At 41.3% G+C, this 25,169-nt stretch overlaps 1 protein-coding gene and 1 long non-coding RNA gene across 3 annotated transcripts in view; one reads left to right on the top strand and one right to left on the bottom strand.

The window, feature by feature from the left end:
- Positions 1-1,125: 1,125 nt before the first annotated feature.
- Positions 1,126-21,125, bottom strand: LOC113458874 (uncharacterized). The gene is made up of 3 exons (XR_003379555.2): positions 20,939-21,125; positions 9,758-9,873; positions 1,126-4,282 (listed from the first exon to the last, which is right to left on the bottom strand). It is a non-coding gene; the product is annotated as an uncharacterized LOC113458874 (long non-coding RNA).
- Positions 20,373-25,169, top strand: part of AGPS (alkylglycerone phosphate synthase) — a 50,095-nt gene continuing 45,298 nt past the window's right edge. For both annotated transcript variants that reach the window (XM_074548438.1, XM_005484104.4), the window contains exon 1: positions 20,373-20,625. In XM_074548438.1, the coding sequence (XP_074404539.1) occupies positions 20,432-20,625 (194 nt within the window). In that variant the 5' untranslated portion in view covers positions 20,373-20,431. The remainder of the gene's footprint in view (positions 20,626-25,169) is intronic.

Here is a 25,169-nt window from a genome sequence, read left to right as displayed (position 1 = left end):
GCTGGAGGAGGTGTCCCTCAAAGTGACTGTGGCTGTGCCTAAGGCCAGGCCACATCACCTGTACCCTGCAGGGACTGTGGCCCATGAGTACACACACTGGAGCAGGTCCACCCCTAAGGGACTGGAGTCTCTGGATAAGTCCACACTGCAGCAGAGGCAGGAGTAGGAGTCCAAAGAGAGATGGAAACTGTAATGGATGCACCTTTAAATTGTTGTAACTATGATCTGAGTTGCATGTTATAGGATTGCTGTAGCAGGAACCACTGCCAGGGGAGAACACATAGTGCAAGAAGTGGGGCACGTGCAACAGTGACCCAGCTTGAGCTGGCTCCAATAACTGCACACAACACAGCAGCTCTCTGGTCCTGAGTGACCACCAGGGCAGACAGAGCCTAATGTCCTGGACTAAATGAATTCAATGGACATTCACAGGTGTTTTATGGACACTTCACAGGGAATGATGCCTGTGAAGATAGGTAGGGATGGGAAAGAGGAAAGTGGCTAATGAGGATCTGTTGGATATGATGTAAATAGTAGGGAATAAGGTGTGGAGATTGTACTGGCTATGACTGGGATAGAGTTAATTTTCTTCATAGTGCCTTGTATGGTGCTATGCTTTGGATTTGTGATGAAAACAAGTGTTGATAAAACACTAATGTTTGTGCTTCTCATGTGACACAGGGAACACCTGCACTGTGACCAAGGAGGAAGGATGAGCACTCTCACCCTTGGAGAGGTATTTGTTCCTTATATGCAAAGTGCACGAGTTACAAGTTAATGAATTGCATGTTATGAATTAGAGAACTTGTTAGTTAGAAACCTCATGACCGACGTCATGAATTAGTGAATTCATGAGCTAGACTAGTTTGTACAAAGGGGATTGAGCCCTTCTTCACCATGTTTGCTTTCTTTCCTAATGAGCTTATAAAATAAAGTTTAATTTGCAAAGTACATTATCCTGTTAATTTGAGAGATCCAAACAGACCATGACAGATTGAGTGGTCTGTGGCCCTTCTCCCTATTGCCAGTCCAAATATTTTAAAACAGAGGCAAACAGGCAATGACTAGGGATCCTCCTCTGAAAGGAGTAGGGGAAATCCTTCATAACACTTAAGTTCTGTGTGCCTTGTCTATCCCACATTTTGTTTTCCTTTAAGGGCTTTGCCAGAGACTTCTGGTGCCTGCTTTTATTTTTCAGGGAAGTTATAGTCCACCCAGTCCTTCCCTCTTGTTTCACTCACTATGGACTATGGACTTTTAGTGTTAATGTGTGTCAGCCAAAACAATTAAAAGCAATGCACACTGTAGCCCAGAAAAACTAGAAAGGTTTGCAAATGTTCTTCTTCTGTCACAGAGAAATATGCAAACTCAAATCACAGTCAGCAGGAAAATGAATAAGCAATTTGATAATACCATGAGCAACAAAACAGCATCATAAAAATGAAATTATTTAAAGTAGCATTCAAATCACACAGTCATCATTGATTTAGTTTCCAATTATACAAAGGTAATTGTATTAACAAACTGCCTTATTCAGTTTGGTGGGGAAACAATTGAAAGTTTTAGTGTCCTGGCATCTGCAAATAATAAATGATATGATCTGTGCACCCAATCCAACTAGAATCCTAATGCTTTTTTTACCCAAGACATACTACAGTATCAATATGCCTGAGCAGCAGCAGCAGGACAGAAGGAGGCAGGAGACATGACAGAACTGCAGATGTGACTGGCAGAAGACTGGTGTCAAATGGTGCCAACATGACCCACCCCAAATGACTGTATTCCCTATTTTTGATTCAGCGGCAGGGCTGGTAACGCTGCCACTGTCAGGAGCTAATTGTGCTCACAGGAGTTGCCCTGTTTGTTCCTGGAAAGCCCTGGAGCAGTGGCACTGCTTCTGCAGCCCCTGCATTACACGAGGGTAGCTGTAAGGAGCCTGCAATGCACCTGCACTGCAGCACCAGCACTGAGCTGGGCAGTCAGTGCCTGTGCTCAGGGTATGGCTGTCCTTGGCAACTCACAGCTGGCACAGCAAAGCCAGCTGGAATTCATCTTTCAACTTAGATCTTTACAAAATATGAATTGATACCTTTTTAAAAAATCTGCCACGTTGCATATGCTGCCTTCTCTTCAGCCATTCCTTTTTTAAATCTGTCTGAACAAAGTTTACATAGAGTTTACACTCAAGTTTATGCAGGAAAAATTTTTTTAAAAGACCATAGTATTTTTAGACTGTGACACTAGAACTTTCCAGATGTTGAGCAATCACACTGCAATTTTTCTAGTAATACTCACTAGGAACAGAAATTATGCCTAGGAGAGACTGATGCCAAGTACCACTCCTTTTCCTTGTGAGAAGTGATGAGATGTTTTGTTAATAGATGTTTCTCAGCTTTCCACATCTATTGTGGTGATAATTTGTGTTGTAATTGCAATAAGTGTATTGTGTGCTCCAAATACTATAGCAGATGCAGCTACTATCCCAATGCAGCAAAGGATTGCCTGTATTCATTTGCAGTTTCTTAATCAACTGATTAAGAATCTGATTTTCCATCAAGCTCTCTGTTGCAAGGCCACAAAGGCTGCTTTTCTTAGCGTGCAGTGTGTGTTACATTAGCTCACAGACTGCTTTCCAGTGCAACAAAAGCTGGAGGTTTTCATCAAGGTTGCTTGATGAAAACAAGTCCGCTGACTGTGTATGTTTTTCTTAGGTGAGCTGATAATACCAAGCAAAAAAAGTAGGCCTGGAGTAGCCCTCTTGCTATAATTCAATATATTCAGGACCTCTGTAAGTCTTTTTAGGTTACCATGCAAACAATGAAAATGAGAACTTCTTGGAATGAGATTTTGCTGCAGTTCACACAGGTAACTTTTTCTCTGCTAATATAGACACTAAGTTGGCTGTATTAGTTGGCTAGTTTTGATAAACTAAATTGCTGTGACTCTGCCTGATTTCCTTGCAAAATATGAAGCTGTTTTTAAAGAGATTTGGTGAGAAAACACAGCACAGTGAATTTCACTAACTTCAGCTGGCTTGTAATGGAAAGGCCTGCCCTTAGGCAAGAACTTGATTACATGAAGAATAAAAAATACAAAATAAATCACATGCTTTAATTCTAAATTACATTATTTGATGTAATAAGAACTTCCATACCAGATAAAATCTAAATTAGTTGTCTGCCAATAGTAATTCCCAGATGTCTCTGAGGAAATTGGCCTATTCTTCAACCTCCTTTCCCCCTCTGCAAGTATAATTGATAATTATGTAACAGCCTGACTCTAGGGGAAGTTATTTTCTAACCTCAGGCTGGTGGCTGATTTATGCCCTGAACTGTGAACATTTATATCCATTATGAATTTTTATCAGGTCCAATCTAATTCCCCGCACAAATGTATGAATATGTATGTATAACCTTTTACTGAATCCTGCTAAGCACTTGGCCTCAATGATATCATTTGCGACCATGTTTCACAGGCATATTACTTTGGACTTTAAATAAAATGCCTTTTACTTACATTATCACATCAATATTTGCTTGGGGAATGTACCAGTGGTAGTGATAACCCCCAATACCCTTTCCCCCCTTTGCCTGCTCTGAACAGCTTTCAAGCCTCAGCTGGATCCTGTGTGCCTGTGCTGGACCAGAAGGTAACAATCTCCAGCCTGCCAACATTTTCTGCTCCATCCCTCTTAGTCCACACTTCACCTTTTACATTATGGGTTGACGACAGGGAGAAGGATGATGCTTGCAGTAAATGAAAAGGTTAAAGTGTCTTTAGGACTACAATCACTCTGCTGCACCATGACTTCCTGAATTTGCAGGGGTCATTTCCTTTTAATGTCAAGAGGAGAGTTTATTTTGGGGAGAAGTTGTTTTGGACCATGGGAAAGACATTAGTTTTGATTTGTGTTGGGTCAGGTCAAAGAGGTGCTTTTGTAAAATACTGGGGAGGGAGGACTTAACCTTGGGGTGGGCTATTACAGCTACATCTTATCACAGGAAAAGGGTTGATTATGTTTGATTTGGAGGAAATTGGTTATACCTAGCAAAAGAGGGTTTGATTAGGAATGATTCTGAATAGAAAAGTAAGAACTGTTTTACCTAAAGACAGAATTTCACTGAATGTCTACATGGGCTCACTACTGCCATGATAAGAATAGTTGGGTTTTGACTAGAGGCAAAAGAAGGTGAGACAGACTGTAGGGAAGATCATGCAGAAGCAGCATGAAAAAACAGTGTTTTCCTTTTTCCTCTCAGTCCTGAGACATTATTGGTGGCACCTGCAATGAAAAGAAGACAATGAGGCCAAGTTCCATGCATGAAAAAATATGAGTTTGTGAATCCTCATAACACACTCTCAATGAGGAACTATTATTGAGCTGGAAAAGTTAATTTATGAAGAACAGGGATATATGCAAAGCCAAAAGGGACATGTGGGGTGGTTACAACAGACAGTTGGCAGTAACTCCATACAGTGATCACAGTCAGTATTAAGCATCTGTGGACTTAACCACAAAACTTCAATATTGGTGTAAATTCTTTAGCTTGGGAGTGAGTACTGAGATCTGGTCTCTTGTTGGTTCAGTTAATTATATAATCAACAGCTCTGAAGTTTTTATTTGGATTAAAATTTCCCTGGAACTCAAGTAATTTAGATCTGAAGTTTTGGCTCTAGTCCCTTCCCAGCTTGTACTCAATATAAATTACTCTCCTAGAACCATGACATGTTCAATTTATCCTCCATTTTAGATGGTTGAAAAGTGCATGCATAATTCTGTGCATGCCACACTTTCTGTAATCTACTGTGACAAATAGACCAAATGACTGAAACTGCTAGGTAATACACTTTATTTTAGTCATGAATCCACACCCAGCCGTAGTTAAAATACCAGGCATTTGAATTATTTGATTTGAATCAATGCCAAATTCAATCTTATGCAAACCAGAAAGGGAGAGGGAGAAGAAGTCCTGGTATTAACCCAGTGATTTATGCGTGGGAACATAAGGCCATAACAAGCAGCAATCGGCCAATTGTAACAAAAGGAGTGGACCACCATGAAAAATCTGACAACTTTTCATTGGAGCTGCTGTGATTGAGGGGTTGGGAACATCTAGGGGCCATTATCTAGGGGTATTACACCTAGATTATGACCACAAGAAAAGTAGACTCAGGGACCAGGATTCCCTCAATTCCACCTTCTGTCAAAAACACTGGTCAAGCTCAGTACTCAGTACCATCTCCACTCACACTGGGAGGATTTCCATGGTGCAGTACTACAGAGGAAAACAAATATTCCCATTCTGGAGAGAAAACCAGAAAATAGTTATATCACAATTGTCTGAGAGAAGTATATTTTTTTTCATTATCTAATTCCTGATAATTATGTCAAATTAAGATCTGTATCCAGAAATAATGAACCTTGGTGTTGAGTTTGCATCTCCTGGGTCATTCTGACTTGCCCATTAGGGCCACAAGTTTAGGTACAGGGAGGCAAAGTCACCTGAGCCTTCCCCAGGAGAAAGGAGTAATGCCTAGAATTTTGTCAGCATAAGAAATCCCACAGGGATTTCTTTGAGGATGACTTTGAGGATTATTTTATACTCTGAAATATTACTGTTTTCCAAGAGCTCTTTTTACTTTGTAGCAAGGCCATGTTTGCATAACCAAATGATAGGAAAGGCGTCCAAAACAACTTTTTAGCTACACCTACTAATTCCAGTATTCAACTCAACCCAACCAAGGAGGTTTCTGGGTAGTGGCCTTGATCATTACTGCAGTTATCTTTACCCACTGGTGCCCAGAGAGGCTCTGAATGAACTTCCTCTGAAGTTACACATGGAAAGGTCCAACTCCTTGTAGCTCTTGAAGCAATTTTCTCCTCAGCCAGAGACCTATCCCCTAATTTGATGCCTCTCAGTGAAAATGTTTTTTCTCTCAGTTGTCATGCCAAACAGTTGTCTGCTTTGTTCGTTTTTTCACAGAAAGGCACCTGTTCAATTTTAGATACTGTTCAGCCTGTTCCACTTCAGTGGTCTACACTACTCCTCCGAGAGCCCTGAGCTCTGCACATATTTCAGGCTGCCAGCTCTCTTATGTGCTTTTCCCCAGCAGCCAATTTTGCTCAGAAGCTCTTATGACTGAGCCAGCTTCCATTCCTTCATAAAGGGATACCCTCTTGTTATTGCAATTGAGGAGTTCCATAAGAGGCTTTTAATGTCTCCAGAGTGTTGTTGTGTACAATAAAATCCTGAATTAAGCTTTACCTAACACTTGTTCATGCAATACTGATTTATTGGCAAATTGCATTTGTTTTTGCTGTTGACAAATGCTTTTAGGTTTATTTCTAATACCACAATTCCATTATCAGATTAATATAGGCTTAAATAAAATGTTATATGCTTCATTTGAATAGCAGAACCATTTCCAAGCCTGAATCACTAATATGTACACTGCCATCTTGTGTCCTGAAATTCTAGGTAATATAAAAATGCACAACATACATAGAGCTTTTCACAAAATAGGAGATAGCTATATGAGTGGAATCAGCAAGGTTACCAAGGGATCTTTACTGCAACTTCCTTCTCTTTCTTGTAAAATATAAAATCGCCATTAAAATAGCAAGTCTGATTGATAATTCTAAATCTATCTGTTCTAAGGATCTATTCCTTTTAATTAGTGATTTGTGGGTAACCCAATGGGAAAAAAAAAAAGGCTACAGAGAAAATTCTGCTACAGCCAAGCCACTCTCTTTTCCACCAATAAGGTCCAATACGGACTCCAAGGTGTGGCTCTGTTGCAAGGCAACCTCTGAGCTGGTGTGGGGTTCCCAGAGCAGTTCTATTCCAAATGCTTCTCTTCTGCCAAAGGGGGTATGATAGAAAAGAGTGAAGACATGTATTTTTAGCTGGAATCTCTCCCTTTGGAGCAACCATGGTCCAAACACAACTGGATCATCACTGAGTCTGCTCCAGTGCTCACCACAGGACTGGGCACCTGGTTGCAAGAGGACCTAAAGTGACATGTACTTACAAAATGAAGAAAGTGAATTTCTGCCCCACAGTTTATTCAAAACTAAGACATTTTAGTGGATGAAATAAGTACTCCATGCTTTTTCTCTAAAAATGATAATTCCTTCATAACATGCTAATCAAAGAAGCCTTTTCATACAATCATACTTCCAATTGCTTTCACTGAATATAACATTTAGCTCTGCCTTTTTGTTATGTTTTTATTAATTTTAGCTTCTGTCTTCTGTTGTTTATTGTTGCAGATGTGTAGGAGCAGTCTCAAACAGTTTTCAACAATGGCTCTATAAAACCCCAAAGATTGACTCTGCGCAGTTATTGTTGCCTGAAACGAGCATAGGGAACAAGATAGGAAAAAAGGTGCAAAATCAAATACTAAACTTAGAGACACCTGGGGCAGGGCAGAAAATAGTGAAAGCCTATCAAGGTAATAGATGCCAAGGTAAAAGGGTAGAGAACATTAGCAGGGGACAGAAGCACTCTCGGCCTTACCTGCTTGGACATTTGCCTCAGTTAGTGGTTTTCCATGCCAATTTTTTTTCTTTCCACCTGTTGGGAATTTCTTAGCCAAGTGTGTACACACATTTGTGTACGTGAACTTAGAGTATTATTTGCCACCTCTGAAAGGCAAACACTTTGAGGCACCCATTGTTGTCTGAAGCAGGCAGGGCTTCTATCTCCCAAGGTCATTTTTTATGCCTTACATGCATAATATACAATGACACGGAGTTTAAAGAACCTCCCTTTCTTGTGACATGAGCAGTTACAATGACTTGAAAGAGCTTTTGCTTCTGTAACAATACTTTTATAATACCTTACTGCTTTATGAACTTGTCTTCAAAAAGCAACGTGTGTCTTGCGGCCTGGTTGCATAACCTCCTGCTCAGTAACAGGAGAACATTAAAACTGTTTGCACAACACAGTGTTTAAGTAACATAAAAGCTTATTGAAAAGGGCTTTGCAATTTCAAAATCTGGAATGCTTTGCTAAGATTGTTAATGCTATTTTATTTACTTTATCTGCCCATAAGATTCCTGCCAGTTTTCTTCGTTTTCCAGTGGAGAGTCATACTTCCTTACTTTATATCCTTTGCTGTGTTATTATCCAAGAGATTTTCAGATAGAAAAAGCTAATTGGCTACATATGAGGAATGATAAAACAGTAACTCCAATACTGCTAGAAGTTACATAAAATTAAGCAGGAAACTGTTTTATTCTACTGTAACCTTTGATGTGGTGTGAATTTACCTCCCTGGTGACTGAATAGCACTGGCTGTAATAGTTACGGGAAAAGCAGAAGAGGGAAAACTACTGCAAACAGAGCAGGTCTGGGAGGAGAACTGATGTCTTTTGTGCCCTCAGTTCCTGGAGATGTTGGCTGACACAGCCTGTGACTGGTCAGTCCAAGCCTCTCAAGCACGCCATGCTCCAGCTTTTGAGTGTCTGCCAGCAGCTGCCATACTGTGTTAGACTGTTTAATGTCCTAGCAATGGATGCAAGTTTGTTGTTCCCATTTCCAGTTGGCTTTCCATTAGCTGGTTCATTTTGTCACTGTCAGACTTTCACTGATTGTAGAACATGCCTGTCCATCAGCTGGCCTATTTTGGTACTACCTACCAGCAGAAGTGGATGGTGGGAGACAAAATATTTGGGATAATTCTAAATATGTGAATTGAACCTATCCCCTCTGGATGAGTTACTGCATGCTGCAGTACCATGAGTAAGCTGCTGGTGGAATCCTAAATGTGAACTTTGGAGAAAATACTAGCTCAAGTTTAGATTTTCACATTCCCATCTCAGAGTGCTCTCTGACCACCCAAAGCCACAAGCATTAGGCAAAATTGCAAACACTGTGTGCAGCTGGGTCCAGCTAAACCAAGAGTGTCCTTTAAAGATCAAAGAACACTCAGAGAAAGAACAGCATCAGGGAAAGGCAGATAGAGCTGCACTGAACAAAACTTCAAAGCCTTTACTTATATTTTATCCTGTAATTAAGCTTAATATTTCTAAGCTTTTCCAGGGGTACAAAGCCTATCATGTCTGTAATTGCAGTCTTGGCTCTCCTGATAGAAGCAAACTACCCCACATCCCTAGAGCACACACTACATTTCCCAGAGGCTGTGCAGGTAGTTTATTACTCAAACATACTTGTCTGAAGAAAAAGGAACTGAGCACAAAATAACAGGTCTTGAATTTAAAGTTTCATAGGTTTTTGTTTTATGTTTTAACAAAGCTGCCTTTCCTTTAAAGTGTCCATCTGCAGGGCTATAAACATTAGTGAGGAAGCCTGTGCCTAGGTTTATTTCTGTTAGCAAGAGCAGCTGGCCATCTGCCGGGTAAAAGGAAGGCTGAGCTTTGGTGGATTTGGAAGCAAAGGTCACAAACAGCACATCCCAGTCCTTTGCCAGTGACACATTTAGGCTGTGACAGATCAGAAAATGCTTTGTTAATACACCCTGCTCAACTTTCCAGATCTCCTTAGATCAGAACTCTGTATCATGGAATCTCAAGTGCTTTCCCACAGAGATGGTGTCTGTGTAAGATAATTGTTGTCCCCAAATGTGGTAGGTCAAATGAAAAGATGTCACCAGGTCCCAGGGTCCAGCTTCAGCCTCTGTGTTTCAGGTTGTGAGATGGGGATGTCTGTGGATGCTGGGGACTCCAGGACCCACTGCTGGCCCTCTGCTGGGACCTGCTGCAGGGATTTGCAGGGCTGAGGATGTAACTCACCACAGAGGCACTGATTAAAATCAGCTCATTACAGGCCAGCACTCCAGAAGTCTGAGGGATGCTTGTGCAGCTGGCTCTGGAGTCTCATTCCAACACTTGGTACATTCTGAAAAGTCCTGGAAGCAACGTACAAGGTAAGATAGAGTGAGAAATCAAGAGTTGACTGGGGGAAAAAACACCAAACTTGCAAGTATTTTCTTTAAACCCACTCAAAACATAAGTGACTCAAATCTCAAGTAAGATTGACAAGGCATAAGGATCAAGTTTGCCTGTTTCAACACAGCCAACAATGCCATACAAGTCAAATAAGAGCTATGGAAGGCAGGAACATTTGGCAGTACTGGGATACACAGGATCACCCGGAAAATAAATCTGAGGCAAATAATTCTTCCTTTTTAATTTTTAATGGCTTTTAGAAACTGCTTAGAAGCTACAGTAAAATGTATTTAGATACTATATCAAAAGTGTTAAGAAGATACTTTGCTGATATATAAACACACAATTCAGTTGATTACAAACTAATTGCTAAAAAGCTTTCGGTAAAAGCCCCTGAAGATTCAAAAGCAGTGCTTTCTGCTCTGAGAGTTGGAGAATTTGAATGATGTACTGAGCACTGAATGAGGAATTTAAACATCTTACTGGAGGCATAAGACAGAAATTATTTCTAGCAATTAAAGGAGAAATTCAAACAGAAGAAAAGCTCAAATTAGGGACTCAAGAACAGTCACTTTAGCTCTGTCTTGCTTTCCTGTGTACCAGGAGTCACACTCTCAATTCCAGATGAAACTTGCTATTTTAATTGGGGTAAGGCAGTTTTAATGCTCTTGGCCCAAGAGTATTTGCTTTGTACCAAGATGTCCAAGCAAGTGCTACCATTGTCACAGCAAGATAATTGTTCTGATAAATGTCTTCATTTTCTAACTCTCCCTCTCTTGAATTTATTATCATGGTTTTATTCTCTCTTCAGGCACAAGGTTGTACTATTTTCCTTAACTGCCCTCTTAAAACTAGTGCATCCATAGGCCAGGAGGGAGTGCTCTAGCTTGGGAGCCAACACTATTATTCCAGAGTCCTGATGTTCCAGCAAGCTTGGGAATGATTGCCCTGAGGTTTCTCACCAAGCTGCTTTCAGCTCACAAGGGCATGAGGAATCACTTAGTACCTCTTTTTATGCCTAGTCATTAGGTATATTTACAGTAGTACTTTCTCCCTCAAAGTCTGGCACTGCTTTCTTTGCCCCTACTTTCTGTTTTACAACTGTTCCTTTGCCCCTAAACTTCCAGTCCTGCAGCGCTGAGGAGCCATGAACACAAGGACAGCTTGTTTTTTCACTTCTCAACACACAAAGAATGTTGTGTTAAAGAGAAAATAAATTCTGTTTTTCTCTCATTTGGAAATGCCTACCTTCTTCAGCCACATCACTGCATGTAATGGAGCAGTAAGCTGGTCTCCTATCAAACAAAGCAAGCAGCAGAGATTAATTATCTCACAAATATTTTGGAGAATCAAGCAGTTCACCCATTTGTGCTGCTCCATTTCCCGTGTTTTCAGCTGAAAGAGCAGGCTGCTGTCTAAATTGATGGCATCCTTTTCAGCTGAGACCAGCTTAATCTATTTTGTGTTCTTCAAAAACGGAGCTGCCTTTGTTGTCCCCTGTATGTGCCACATTTCTCTGTTGAAACAAAGCACTGGAGAACAGCACTGGCTTGACAGTGCCCGAGACTGGAGTCCTCAGGTCTGGCAAGGCAGCAGCAGCAGGAGCATTTAAGGTGTCCTGCTGCTGCCAATTCCACAGGATAAGCTGATGCCAGTCATTAATTGTATATACTTAATTAAACTTCTACAAGGCACAAATCAAATATGCAGGTTAGTTCAAATCACATCATCATCAGGAAGGAAAGAACATTTTAAAAAGTTAAAATCAACAAATAACCAATATTTCTAAAAGGAAAGGGAGACATACGGCCAGGCTGCCCATTGGTAGCTCTCACTATTCTGTCTGCTTTAGCAGTGCTTGCTTACTTATTGGTAATGATGCTTTTTAGTGGTTCCTACCCATGAGTGTCTACTTTTCTCCATGAGGGTCTCTCTCTCATCACAAAGACAGTTTAGCTGCCTGTGGAGCAGCTGCTGAACTGCTCCAGTTTACGGCCTTGCGTATTCAGATAAATTGCCACTCATTTCTCTTAATATACTGTGCTGTAATTTGAAAAACCCTGAAAATCAACCCTTTTCATCAGTATTCTGATGTTAAAACTGTATTTTCAAAACAGCAACAGATTTGCATTTGAGCAGAAATGTTGCTTTTACTCATTCAGATATTCTGTTCAGCTGCCTTGGACTGCCCCAGCCTAAACTAGAGTTGAATCAACATTTGTTTTGTTTCACATAATGACAAAATTAGCTACATTTGTTCAAACTCCTTTGATTTACTACCTGATCTTATTATTCAGAATTCAGTCTGTCTCCTCCTTTTGTGTTTTTTTGAGCTCTGAAGGGGCAGAACTGAACAACTTAGATCCAGTTCCAGGAAAAAGGAGAGTAAGTTATGGAAGCTGCATGCTTCTGCCCCAAACAAAATGCAAATGGTCTAGTACTGGCATAATGACAATTTAGCTGTAAACCATTAAATCATTACTTTTCTACTGTGGTTGACCACCAGTGCAACACCACATGGTGGACGGGGCTCACTAGCCTGTTTTTGGATTCCCTGTTCACAGCTCTGTGACTCTGGTTCCTCTTTCACTGACTGCAATTCCTCCTTCCCATTTCTCCATTCCTTGAGTAACAGGAGAGGTACAAAAGAAACATGGTACAAGGAAACAGAACATCCTATGTTCATGACATTGGCAGTCTCCTGCCAAAGCTTTCTGTGGCAAGCTCAAAAAAAGCCATTTCTAGATGTTCAGTTTGCCTCCATTATCTTGCCATGTAATTGCTTAGGGTGCTCAATTCCCTCTTGGCACAGCACATGAAGGGACCATTAAATGCCTAAGAGCACCAGGTGTGCTTGTCCACACTCTGCATGACTCTCATCTAATCTGTTCTCATTAGCTGTGCATGTATTCCTGAATGTCTTCATTCTCAGGCATGTCTCTCAAAATGAATTGTATTACTCTCCTACATTTCTTCAGCACATACAGGGAGAGCACCTCTGTTTTGGGAGTCCACAGGGAATTTGAGCCAAATTAGAAGGAATCACAGGAAACTTTGGGGGAACAGACTAAGAAGGAAATGAATAGCACTCAAGGCTGAAAAAGGATACAAGTTCATGGGACAGGAGAAAGTGGCTATTTGGATAAGCATATCTAAAAGTAGTTTAGTGCATAAACTGCAAATCTGCAGAACATCAGAGTCAGCCTAACCCATTTCCCCATCAGACCTTAAATGACAGTGATAGTCTCCACTCTTAGCTGTTTGTTAGAAGACTGTGCATCTGATTTATGAAAAGGATATGGGTGCCGGCACATATCAGAAAAAATACAGATGCCTTCATTGTAAACTGCCTTCCATTTTCACAAAGCATCTGGAAATTCAGATGTTTAATAAAATTTCCTCTTTTTAGCTATATAATCTTGACTTTCCATTAGTAGCTACCTTTACAGGACAATTTTACTATTGTGGGGGAGATAACTATCAAATAATATATGATATGATTGATATGATATGATATGATATGATGTGATATGATATGAGAATTATTGAGAAAGGCTTAATCTAAGATGTAGATGTTTTATTATTTTCTGACATCTAGTTCCCTCAAGATCATGAAAACCTATTGTTTTAAGGAAGGGAAAAGATACTGTTCCACATGAAAAGTGACCAAACCAATGGCACTATGTGATGGGAACCTTAGAAGTAGAATCAAACACGTAAGGTGGGTTTTGTTCATTATAAAGAGTCACTTAATTATTTGTCAGCTTTCTTTTGGGAACAGTTTTTGCACAGTCTGTTCAAACACTCTGCCTGTCCCAAACATTGTGTTTACACAATTACATTGCTCAATTGTGTGTCTGATGTTGCATACCTTGGTTTTCCCCAGAGCATACATGGGGAATTGTCTTAAAATGTAATAATCACTAGAAGAAAATGTTCCTTCTCTTTAAACTCCAAGAATTTGCAATAGCTGATTTGTTTCTTAAGTTGACTGGCTATCTGATCCAGGAAAGGGTTTTTGTGAGTCAGCTACAACAGTCAAGTGTTAGAGTTTTAACTGAAATATGTCAAACTTTTCTGCCAAGTCATCTGATAAATGTCCCTGTTCAGCTGGAAAGAACTCTGTAAAAGATTCAGTCAAGAACAGTACAAATACACTAGGCTTTTTATTAACACCTTTTTCTTATTTTAATTAAGCGAGTAAAAATTCAACTGACTTAAACTGCATTCAAGCACAATTAGCCCTCTACATACCCTTGTATTTAGCCTCCTCCTGAGAAGCTGTTCTCACCCAGAAATTGTAGAGCTCTTGTCATACTTAAAATCTTCTCAAAAGTATATAAAAGGATTGAGCTTCTAAGTAAAACACAAGCAACAGTTTCTTTCACAATACAGTTTATATGTTATACACCCTTAGGAGTAACAACAGTTATTAGAACCAATACTTCTAGAGACATGAATAAGATAAGTACAGAATTAAGCAAATGTCATTATTATGTAATTTCTTCTTTCTCCTCTAAATTCTGAGAAATTGCAGGAGATTGGGAGAATTTTAATGTAACACATGTAGTGCATCAAACTACATTATTAGATTGGATATTAATTAATGTAGTCCAATAACTATATTGTTAGACTGGATATTTCAGCAGAGTGCTGTAATATAATGTATTTTACAGTATGGAGAATTGAGAATAGTCATGAGATAATGTCATCAAGACAAAATGCAGGTGAACTGGAATTGCAACAGGCAGGAGAGTATAGATGCAAATAGTTTCTACAGAAGCTCCCTTGTCATGCTGGGCAGTTACATTTCACTTTAACTGACAGCTCTCTTAAAAAAGGGGAAGTGGGAAAAGTCTTGGGGCAGTAAAAAAGGAGTGTGCACTTGAGCTCCTTTGGGATATGGACCTTGTATGCTAGCTGTCTGTAAATGTCAAATTATGCTTAACTTCACTGACCAAGCCATGAGAGGACATCCATGGTAACTACGTTTGGTTTTACAGAATTGCCTCAAAAAGTAAATCTGAAAGATTTTTCTCTTGACAAGCTTTTGACATACACTGTGGAAGAGTTGAAACTGGCAGGGTTATATATCTCTATGCAGTTTTCTCTGAAGCTTCTCTCTCTTCCCTTAGTTTTTTAGATGCAGCAGGACTGTCATTCCAGTAGAATGAAGAAGGTGAAATGAGTTCACTGTGCACCTGCAAAGTATATATATTGATAAACACACCTGCCACTATTGCTACCAGTGACAGAGCACAACTGGTTTGACTACCAGAAGTAATCAGAAGAAACAGAGCATCTCATTCTGTTTGCTGAGGAAAAAAGCTTTGTCAGCTTTGAACAGAGGGATGCACAAACTTATCTGTGCATATAACAAACAATTTAGAAAGTATTTTTCTTCCATGCAAAACTGGTATACAGAAAATTCAGGTCTGGACTTATTAAGTACAACAATAGTAAAAGTATATCACTGATAACTCTGCTTTGGAGCACCAGGGGAAGGCTTAGTGGAGTTACAGCTGTTTCACTGAGGAGTCTAGACACACTTTTAAATATACCACGCACAAGAAATGGAATCAAACTAGTTTGATTCTCAGTGAACATCTCTTGTTCAGATACATATTTACTTTTAAGTTCTGGCATTTCTAAGATTTCAGATCATCTTGTTGACTGAAAGCTGAAATAGTTAAGCTCCTTTTACACTTTCTCTCTTTATTAGGAGAGAGTTGACCACCATGTACAAAAACATCTGCATTTCTTGTATGTTTAAAGACAGAACATACTGCCCACTAACCTTTTCTGTATAAAAAAGGTCAGCTTCTGTTTGGAGATACCAAAATTAGAGGTTTAATTCATGGCCAATGCTCTCTCTTATATTTTTTTCCCTATTATCACTCCTATCCTTGTGTAATCTTTCAAATCCAGGCTGATCCTTGCCAATGGCTTGAGGCCCTGCAGGCTGCTTTGTACCTCTGAGCTCTGAGACCTGGGCCTTTCTTCTGTGGCACCAAGGCTGCCAAGCTGAGCTCATAGTGCTGTGAGCTGGTAGTGCATGGATGGACTGAGGGATGAATGCAGTGCCTTTTCCCAGGGATTCTGCTGACATTGTAGAAGTGACACAATGCCTAAGTAGATGTTGGAGAAATTGGCTACTTTAAGGAAACTTCTTGGGCCATTCCATATCAACAAACTCCTCCCAGAGCATGAATTACTTGGTGTTGAATGACATGTTCATGAATGTGTGTGTAGGCTTGTTTTGTTGTTTTTTCCCCCTCTGGTGAAAAAAGGACTAATCCAGAGGTTATCTCAAAGGCTTATGCCTTTTTCCCCCTTTTATTGCCTCAACAGCTTCTTCTGAGTCCATGATTCAGCTGTGGATGTCCCACACCCATCCTAAACCTAGAGCAGGCAAAACCCCACCTCTTCTGTAGGCGGTGTCATTTTGTACAGGGGTACAGAACAAAAAGGTGTTCTAATACATTTGTGTCAATCACATCTTAATAGTGGCTGAACTGGAGAGAGCAAGAACACCTGGAACACGCCTTATTCAATAGGTATTTCCTTCTGTTTAAACCTTTCAAGCAGCCTTTCCAACCATGAAATGAAGAGTCTTGAAAAAATTAGTTTCTACTTTTTCATTTATCTAGAAAGCAAAAGCTTCTTTATATCTATTTTCTCAAAGCCTAGTATTATGATAATGTTCTTCTGTTGCCTTCAGAAGCAGTGAGGTGAATTAAGAATTGTAGCTCAAAGCTGTGTAATTTTAAAAGGAAAAATAAACAAAAAGAATCCCACAACTTTTTCTGCTATTTAGTCAGTATAGGAATAGCACAGACATGTACTACAGCACTGCATTTCCTGCCAGGACTGGGAACTTTCTCATGCTTCTATAAAACTTCTTTGAAATGTTTCAAAATTCTTACCACAGGTTAGGTTGAACACTGTACTTTCTCTCAGGTGTTTGTATAGTTGCTACTTGCTATCAATTAATTTTCTGCATCTGATACCTGCATCTCAGGAGCTCTCATGCTACATTCGGTGATTCTCTACAACCTGTTGCAAGACTCCACTCTAGGCAAGAAGATTTATCAGAAGAGTCTTTTCTTTGCACAGCCTGTGTGCAGGTTGCCTAGGAGTGCAGTGTTTGTCCTGAGAACATGCTCCCTCTGTGGTCTCCCATGGGACCACTCTGTAATGGAACTCTGAGACACCTTGTTTTGAAGACCACTCTGAAAGCTTACAGTACTTTAGCAACTTTATTTTGTATTACACTGTAAACTGGCTTTAAAATTGTGTTTCCTGAAAATGCCCATGTGCAGAATTCTGGAAATGCAGGCCTTTGTTGACATGAGGCGTCTCACTGAGCTGGCATCTCACTTATGCTTACAGATGCACTTGGTTTTGTGGGCAGGACAGCTCATGGAATGGCAAAGGCTGCTGCTTTGGCTCAACAATTAGAATACTTCCAACTACTGCACTATAGATCTGCTGGTATTTTTACTGATATAAGTTTTCTTCCGTGTCACAACATATTACTTTCAAAATCCTGTTCCCTAAGTTTTCTTCTCAGCACTACTACTTACCAGAATGAATTATATGGTTAAATTAGATATAGTTTTTGAAAACATGCCAGTGGTTCACTTCAGCAAATGAGAAGCAGTGACCTCACAATCTGATAGCACATTATGTGACTGCTGCTTTTTACGAAGATTGCCATCCTTCCAAGGGAAGCAGAGATTGCATGCAGAGCACGGGTAGGAGCTTAGCATTCTTACTGTAAGAAAAGACTCCTGTTGCACAAAAATGAGGCGTGACTTAGCTATTCCTCTGCTTTGCAAAAGACAAGGCTCTCAACAGTTTCCAAATCATACCCCTATGTCTCTAGCATACCCAGTTAAATCTTCATTCACACACATACTTTAAAACTAATTTGGAACTTTTTTGAGAAATAAGTTGTGAGGTGATGACAAATATTATTTATCAGATTCTAGTTGAGGTCAATTTTTTACTGTGAAGCTCAACAATTAGGATCAAATAAATGACCAATGGGCTCACTATTGTTCCTTACAAGTGACTGGGATACAAGGAAACATTCTAGGAAAATGTGAAACCTACTACAGGGGATTTAGTATCCGTTTGGCAGCATTCAGCAGTGTGGAAAGTTTTAGGTAACTGTGACTGAAAGTCCCTCCAGCTATACCCAGAACTTCAGTAAACAATGGGAGTGGAAGTTCAGTCAAGATCTGTGTTTGTTCCCTACAGACTGCCTCCACAGCAGCAGACAGCTAAATGTGGGTATGCATGAGTTAATCCAGCTATACCCAGCTATACCCAGAACTTCAGTAAACAATGGGAGTGGAAGTTCAGTCAAGATCTGTGTTTGTTCCCTACAGACTGCCTCCACAGCAGCAGACAGCTAAATGTGGGTATGCATGAGTTAATCCAGAAACCTGTATACAAATTATTCACTGGGGGGAAATTTAACTCCATAACCAAACTATTGAACTGCCACAACAGCTGTTTATGTTGCACTAATACCAGAAACCTAACTTAAGGCTGAGATCCCATTGCAACTAGTGCAATCACTGCCCCAGGAAAATTGCAAGCTATTTCCTAGACAAAGTACACAAAGGGCGTAAAATCAATTAACAATGGTGAGAATAAAAGCAAAACAACCAGTAATAACACCTGGGTGGCTTTTGTGAACTGCTTCTCATCAGTAGGCATTACTGGGGTTGGTTCTATGTTGTCACACAGTCCACAGTGTGTTTATCTTCAGACCAGTCTCTTTAGGGAGATACTGTTACCCCTGGTTTATATGTGGGGAGCTGAGTCAAAGAAGCACCAATATTGCATGTGAGGTAAGGAACTGAGCCCACGTCTCACTGCTTGTGCAGTGCAGCCTGCTCCCTGGAGAACTTGCTGCCAATTGCTTACTTAATGGAAAGGTACCATGTTGAAGTATCATGAGGTCCCTAGAAGAGGTTTGAAAGAGGGTAAGAGCTTTATCAATTTTCATGGGATTTTATTTTACATAGGTAATAGACGTCTGAGGAAGAAATGAACAAATAAATCAACATTGATAGTTGATTAGTATCAGTCACATAGATCCCAGCAATCCACTACAGGACTTGCAAAGAGCTGGTCAGTGCCAGTTAGTGGCAAAAGCTGATCATGAAAGTAGGTCCTGTGTGACAACTGAGTAGGTTTCAACAGTGTGAGATACTTCATGACACAGAGGAAAAGCTGGAATTAATCTGAGCAGGTCATCTAGCCCATCACCTTGCCCTGAGCAATACTGCTTATAATGGTATGTCTGATAGATGTACGTTGTCCGTTCTTAACGCTGTCTAATGAAGGTGACTTCGTTCTCTGCTTAGGCAGACTACAACAGTTTTTCATTTTCACTGCCATTAGAAAGTACTCTAATGCTAATACTGAACTTATATCTTGCAGTTTGAGCTCATTACTTCTCACCAACCTAGCTGGGACATGAAGGGCAGATTGATTGCTTCCTTTCACTCTGTAGCAGTCTTTTACATATTTGAAGACTGATAACCTATCTTCCTTAGTCTTTTGTATGGGCCTCGGTTTGTTAAGTGTTTTTGCATTCCCTGATGGAAAAAATCATCTCATCTGTTCTACTTGAACATGTTTCCAGTTTTCACATCCTTTCCTGAGTGGAAATGCAAAGCATTCTGGTGCATTGAGGTAAATTCATAGCAAAAAGCACCTGGGGTCGGCATCAAATCTGTATCTCCCTTAAATCCCAATTCCTCTCAGTCTTCAAAGTGATGCTACAAAGTGAATCCCAGATGTTCCCAGAGGTCCCAAATATGATCAGGATTGTCAGTTTTTGCCAGGATTGGCCCAACGCTGGGTAACCCCGCTAGAGAAGGGGATGCATTGCCAGCATTCGGTCAGGCTCAGCACTCATTTCGTGGCGCGGGCTGAGCGGGGAGCAGACCCCTGGGACCAGGACCGTCCGTGCCAGGACAGCGGGGCGGCACAGGCAGAGAGAGACCCGGCTCGGCAGCCTGCACTCACCGGGGCCTTGTGGCCCTATCAACAGCCGTGATAAAATCTGCAACACCTGTAGATTATCTGCCACCTCACCGACCTATTTCTTAAGTAACCCGCCTATGCTATTGTCATTAATTAGCATTTCATCATTAACTTGGGCAATTCTCATCTCTAAAGGACACCTTTGTGTTCTCTCAAGTTTGTTCAGCGATCCAGAGGGGCTGTAATTACAGCACCGGAGGCGGGAAATCTTTAATAAACGCTTTCTCTCTCTCTGTCTCCGGTTGGCCCCCCGAGCCCAGCGCTGCCGCGGCAGGAGCTCCGGCAGGGCGCGCGGGCCGTGCCGTGCCGTGCCCGGGCAGCGAGCGGCGCGGGGCTCATCGCGGCCGGGGGGGCGGGCGGTGCGGCGGGGCCCGCGCGGGGAGCGCCGGGCGGCGCCTTCCGCCCGCGCGCCCTCTCACCCGGCGGCGGTCGCGGCACAACACGGAAGCGATGGCGGCCGCGGCCGGGGAGGCAGCGGGAGGCGGCGGCGGCTCCCCGTCCTCCGCCCGGCGGCGGCTGCGCATCATCTCCGGGCACCTGCGGGGCTCGCCGCGGGCGCCGGGGCGGGGAGCGCTCTCCCCGAGCCCCTGCAAGGCGCAGGACGGCTCCGCCGGGCCGGCCTCCGGCTCCATCCCGAAGAAGCGGTGGGTGCGGGCGGGGGTCCCCGCGGGCCGCGCCGGGGGCCGGGCCGGGCGGTCTCCCGGAGCGCGGGGCTGCGGGCCGGGGCCGGGCTCTGGCAGCGCTCTGCTCCCGGCGGGCACGGGCACGGGCGCGGGCCGGCGGCGCCCGGGGAGGCCCCGCGTGGGCTCTGCGGGAGCAGCGGGGCTCCGGCGGGCGGGAAGGAGCGGCGGGAGGAGGGTGAGGCAGGTGCCGCTCGCGGGTGATGTAAATGGCTGAAGCTATTCGCTGCTGCGGGCCCTGGAGCACAGCGAAAGAAGGTGGTCTTCAGCCTCTTACCTGTTTCTGTTGTAAGTGGGATGGTGATAAAATGGGAAGTCTTTCATGGTCATCTGATTCACATTTGTAGATGTGATGGAGAAGTTTTGTTTTTGTAAAATACTAGAGGCTGCTCTAATGAGGACTGCAGCACGTGTGAAGACCAAGGTCTGTATGTGGTCTCTCAGTCTTCCCCTGTTCACAGAAACCTTCAGCTGATGTGAATACTGTCAGAGTATGCTCGTGCATAAGGGTCTAACAAAAGTTTCTTAGAAATGAATAATTTTAGAGCTATGAAATACTTCTTCTGGTTCTTGCTGTCTGTAGTAGTAAGGAGTCAGTTCACATGACACCAAGGGAGGACTGTCAAATTCTCCAGGTCAAAGTTATTTCACTGGCTCTTGGATTTGTTTTTCTGCTAGAATTTTTAAAAAATGCTGTGGTTATAATACCTTTATGTAATTCCATATAACTTATTATTATGCGGCCCCCTTTCTGCTAGGGTGGATTTGTATTACTTTTTTGACTTTCTTTTACTGCTCCCCTTTTCTCAGATGTGGATTCCCTATGTGTGTGTTGGCTTGCTATCTTATAAGAGCATTTTAAGGCTTAGGTTTCAGACAGCCTCCTGTTCTCTCTTGAGCTGTGGGCAGGAACTAGTGTGTTAGTGCATGGGGGTAGTCCAGAGGCAGACTGGGCAAGCAGTGAATAGAGGAGCTGTTCCTCGTTTGAGGAAAATCCATTCAGCCCATGCTTTGCTCTCAGCCTTTTCAAAAAGAGAGCAAGGAACAGCCTGGAATCTCCTGACAGGCAGTTTGTGGCCTACGGTCACAAGCTGAACTTGCCTGCTTTGGGAGGACTGAGCTGTCATGCACATGCAGTCAGATGTGAACACTTTGAAAGCATTTAATTCTCATTGAGGGGAATTCGATGCTTGTGCTGCTCACTGGGACAAATGGGTTGTTCTGAAGTTGCCTTCCATATTGAGTTTTTGTTTGGTGTGAATCCAGGAAGAAATCACTATTTCCAGAAAAATACCAGCTTAGTTATTTTTCAGGGATTTATTTTAAATGGATTGCTGTATAATTTCTGCAGCCAGTCATTGCATCTGTAAAGAGCAGGAGAAACAAACTTCTGTGAAAATGCCTGTGACTTGAAAGTTGGCTTCTTTCTCTGTGGAAACACAGGCTTGGGGAACTTAACATCTCTACTATTACAAGTTACTGACATTGCTCTCCCCTAGTAGGACTTGCTACAGGATCATAATGGATTAGTGTTTTTACTCTAGGTAACTTGATCTGGAGTCAGATTAAAAATTTGCTGTGGGGGTGTAAGGGAAAGCTTAGCTTCTTCTTCACCAGAGGTACAACCTTTTTGCTGTACTTAGAGCCCAGCCTATTTGTATGTGTAGAAACAAAAAAACTTAAAGGGAGCTTTATCTCAGTCCTAAGTTTCTGTATGAACATCTGGGATATGGTTGAAACACACCGAAGATGCTGCATGTGAAAATTGAGACTTCAGTGTAGCTAGGATATGAGGATCTTGGTTGAGCTCATGTTTGAGGAGAATACCCAGGTTTTGAAATGGTGGAGGAGAAAGTTCTGTTGCCTACACTAGTTTGGGGTGGGCAAGTCATGAATGCCTGAGTCTTGTTCCAGCTAATCTGGAGCTGATTTTTATTTGTGAGGCCAAGAAGGTTGCTGGAAGAACCTAGTAAAAATAGCTGACCTAGAGACAGTGCATGCCTCTTTTTGGTAATATTAGGATAATGCAAAGCTGGATGATGTTTTCTTGTAGTCTGTTGAATCCTGATTCAGCTCTGCTGCCTCTTTTGAACTGCTATGTTAATTTTTCCTAGCAAAGCTGTAGCCAAAATACCTTAAACAAAATTTTTTTTCTTTACACCTGTTGCATCTTTCCTGTAGTGACTGAAATAGTAGCAAAGCTGTAGACACTTTTAGCAGACTCAGGTGCACTCTTCTCATGTTCCATTTCTTCTGCAAGTAAATGGCTTTATTTGATGGAAAAAAAAAACACCCTTTGTAGTACTTTAGGTCTGTGATGACAGAATTTTTTTTCTAATAGTCAGCGGACTGTGGCCTTTGGAAACATGACTTTCTTGTTGGTAGTTCAATGACCAAACTGCTAAAGATCTTATCCAGACATTATTTCTCACCAGCCAGGGGAGGATGGAGGGTACATGGTACTGGCTGAAAGTCTGGGGGTCTCATCCAATTCTTCTTGCTTCCAAATAAAAATGCCTTGGAAGACTGAGCAATGAATTTGCATATTGATGTGTTTAAGGATTGTAATACACTTTCTACTTTTTCATGTTTTAGTTATTGAGATAGGAAAATTCCTCAAAAGACAAGTAACTATGTATTTGTCTGAGTACCCTCTTGAGGGAAATCTTAGCCACTGTAAGAGTAGAGAGATGTTATTTCTCAGTGGCGTTCCTGGCTTAAATGTAATATTTTAATTGAGTGTTGCGGTGAAAGCTGGAATCGTAGTTACACAATGTGTGTTGAAGCCTGAAGAGGATTATTGGCATGCTGAAAAAGTTGGTAAGACAATTGAGCTGGAAAATAACTCTTCCTTGAAATTTGCCTGTCCTTTGTTATGCTGTTGACTTTTGTTGACTGCTAAGTTCACTTTGCTGGTGAGACTTGAATTGAAAACTTACTTAATCTTCAGAATAATTGTGTATACATGACGTGTTCAGCTTGTACTGCTTTGGAAGCAGTCAGGTGCTACAAATTCCTAGAACAGAGTTGTACCAGGGTAACTGCTGGGTGTGCTCAAAAGTAAGAGTTCCTTAGAGTTGGAATATGCACTGATGCTGAGCTCATCAAAACTTGTGTAGTATAACTTACTCAAGCTTTCAATGATTTGGCCTTTGTTAAAAGGGCTAATTGATGAAGTTTAACTAAATGTTGACACAGTAGCTTGTAGGCTTAAAATTGATTCTGTACTAGAGCCACAGAAAGCCGGAGAGGATCTCCTGATTATCCTCTCTCTGTGGAGAAGCTGCTTTCCTAGGGGATGAAGAGAGGCTTGTGAATATCTTTTAATTATTATGGGCATAGTGTTACCCAGGGTAAACTAAGGGATCAGTGTGTAGTGAGCTGTGTGTCGAGTTCACAGGCAGGTTGTTCAGGACAAAGTGTTAATGTTGCTGAACCTTCTTCCTACAGACCCTTGCAATTCTTGCTGCTAAGGATTATGATGTTGTTATGCAGCAACATGAATTAACTCCTAAAGAATTGGTACTACTTGAATATAACAGTGTCTTCAGAGAGGCTTTGTATCTTACCCCCAATACTCAGAGCAATCTTTATTACAAAGACTTCATCCTTTAGAGAGCGGTGTTTAAGCAACACGTGATGCTAAGCTGTATCCTGGTGTAGCTGATTTCCGAGTTTAAGGTGGTGAAAAAGGATGGGGAAGGAAAGGGCTGGTGGCACTTCACCAGTCTTAAGAAATCAGAAGAGTAAGAACCTGTTGCATTGAGGAAGGTGTGGCAGTTCACAGGAGGTTCTGTGATTGCATCAAAGCAATTAATTGTTAGTCAAAGTTAATACTTGAGGAACAGATAAAGAAGATTCTCTCATGGAAATATTAACATGAAAAAAGGGTCATAATCTGATGGTAAAAGTGACTTAATTAGTTACAGCAATTCCTGTCTAACACATAGATCCAAGTAGTTGCATGTCAGGAAGATGAAATATAGAAAGTCTATAAAAATTTAAGTAACACAGTATGTATTGTTAGATCATTTGATACCAAGTAAGCCAAACTGGATATAGTCATTAGCTGAATTTTGTTAGAAAAAGAACCTAGATGAAAGTGTGAAGTGTTTAATATGTGAAGCTCAATATAGATTATTGTATGAAAGCAAGTAGCAGTTTACAGCACAAACTAGAATAATTTTGTAGATCAGCTGTTTGATTTCTACTGAGATCTGAACTGTTATGTACAAGAAAATGAATGTGTATATAGCTGTTTATTTAAACTTTATGTATTTATTTAAACTGAATAGAATTAGAATAATCTGATAATGCAATAGATTAAAGTAATTACTTGGACTAGAAGCTACTTTGAGCTGAAGCAAAGTAAGGAGATCAGTAGTGTAGTAGACTGCAGTCAACTAGACTTTCCTGAAGTGTTAGTGTACCTCTCTGTAGAAAATAAATAATGTGGAATATAAAAATCAGTTGCAGGTTGAATGTGATGGACAAGCCTAATGCCTCTG

The sequence above is a fragment of the Zonotrichia albicollis genome, chromosome 10 (genome assembly GCF_047830755.1).
Source record: "Zonotrichia albicollis isolate bZonAlb1 chromosome 10, bZonAlb1.hap1, whole genome shotgun sequence".
Taxonomy (NCBI): Eukaryota; Metazoa; Chordata; class Aves; order Passeriformes; family Passerellidae; genus Zonotrichia; species Zonotrichia albicollis.
This window is presented reverse-complemented; position numbering and strand designations above follow the sequence as displayed.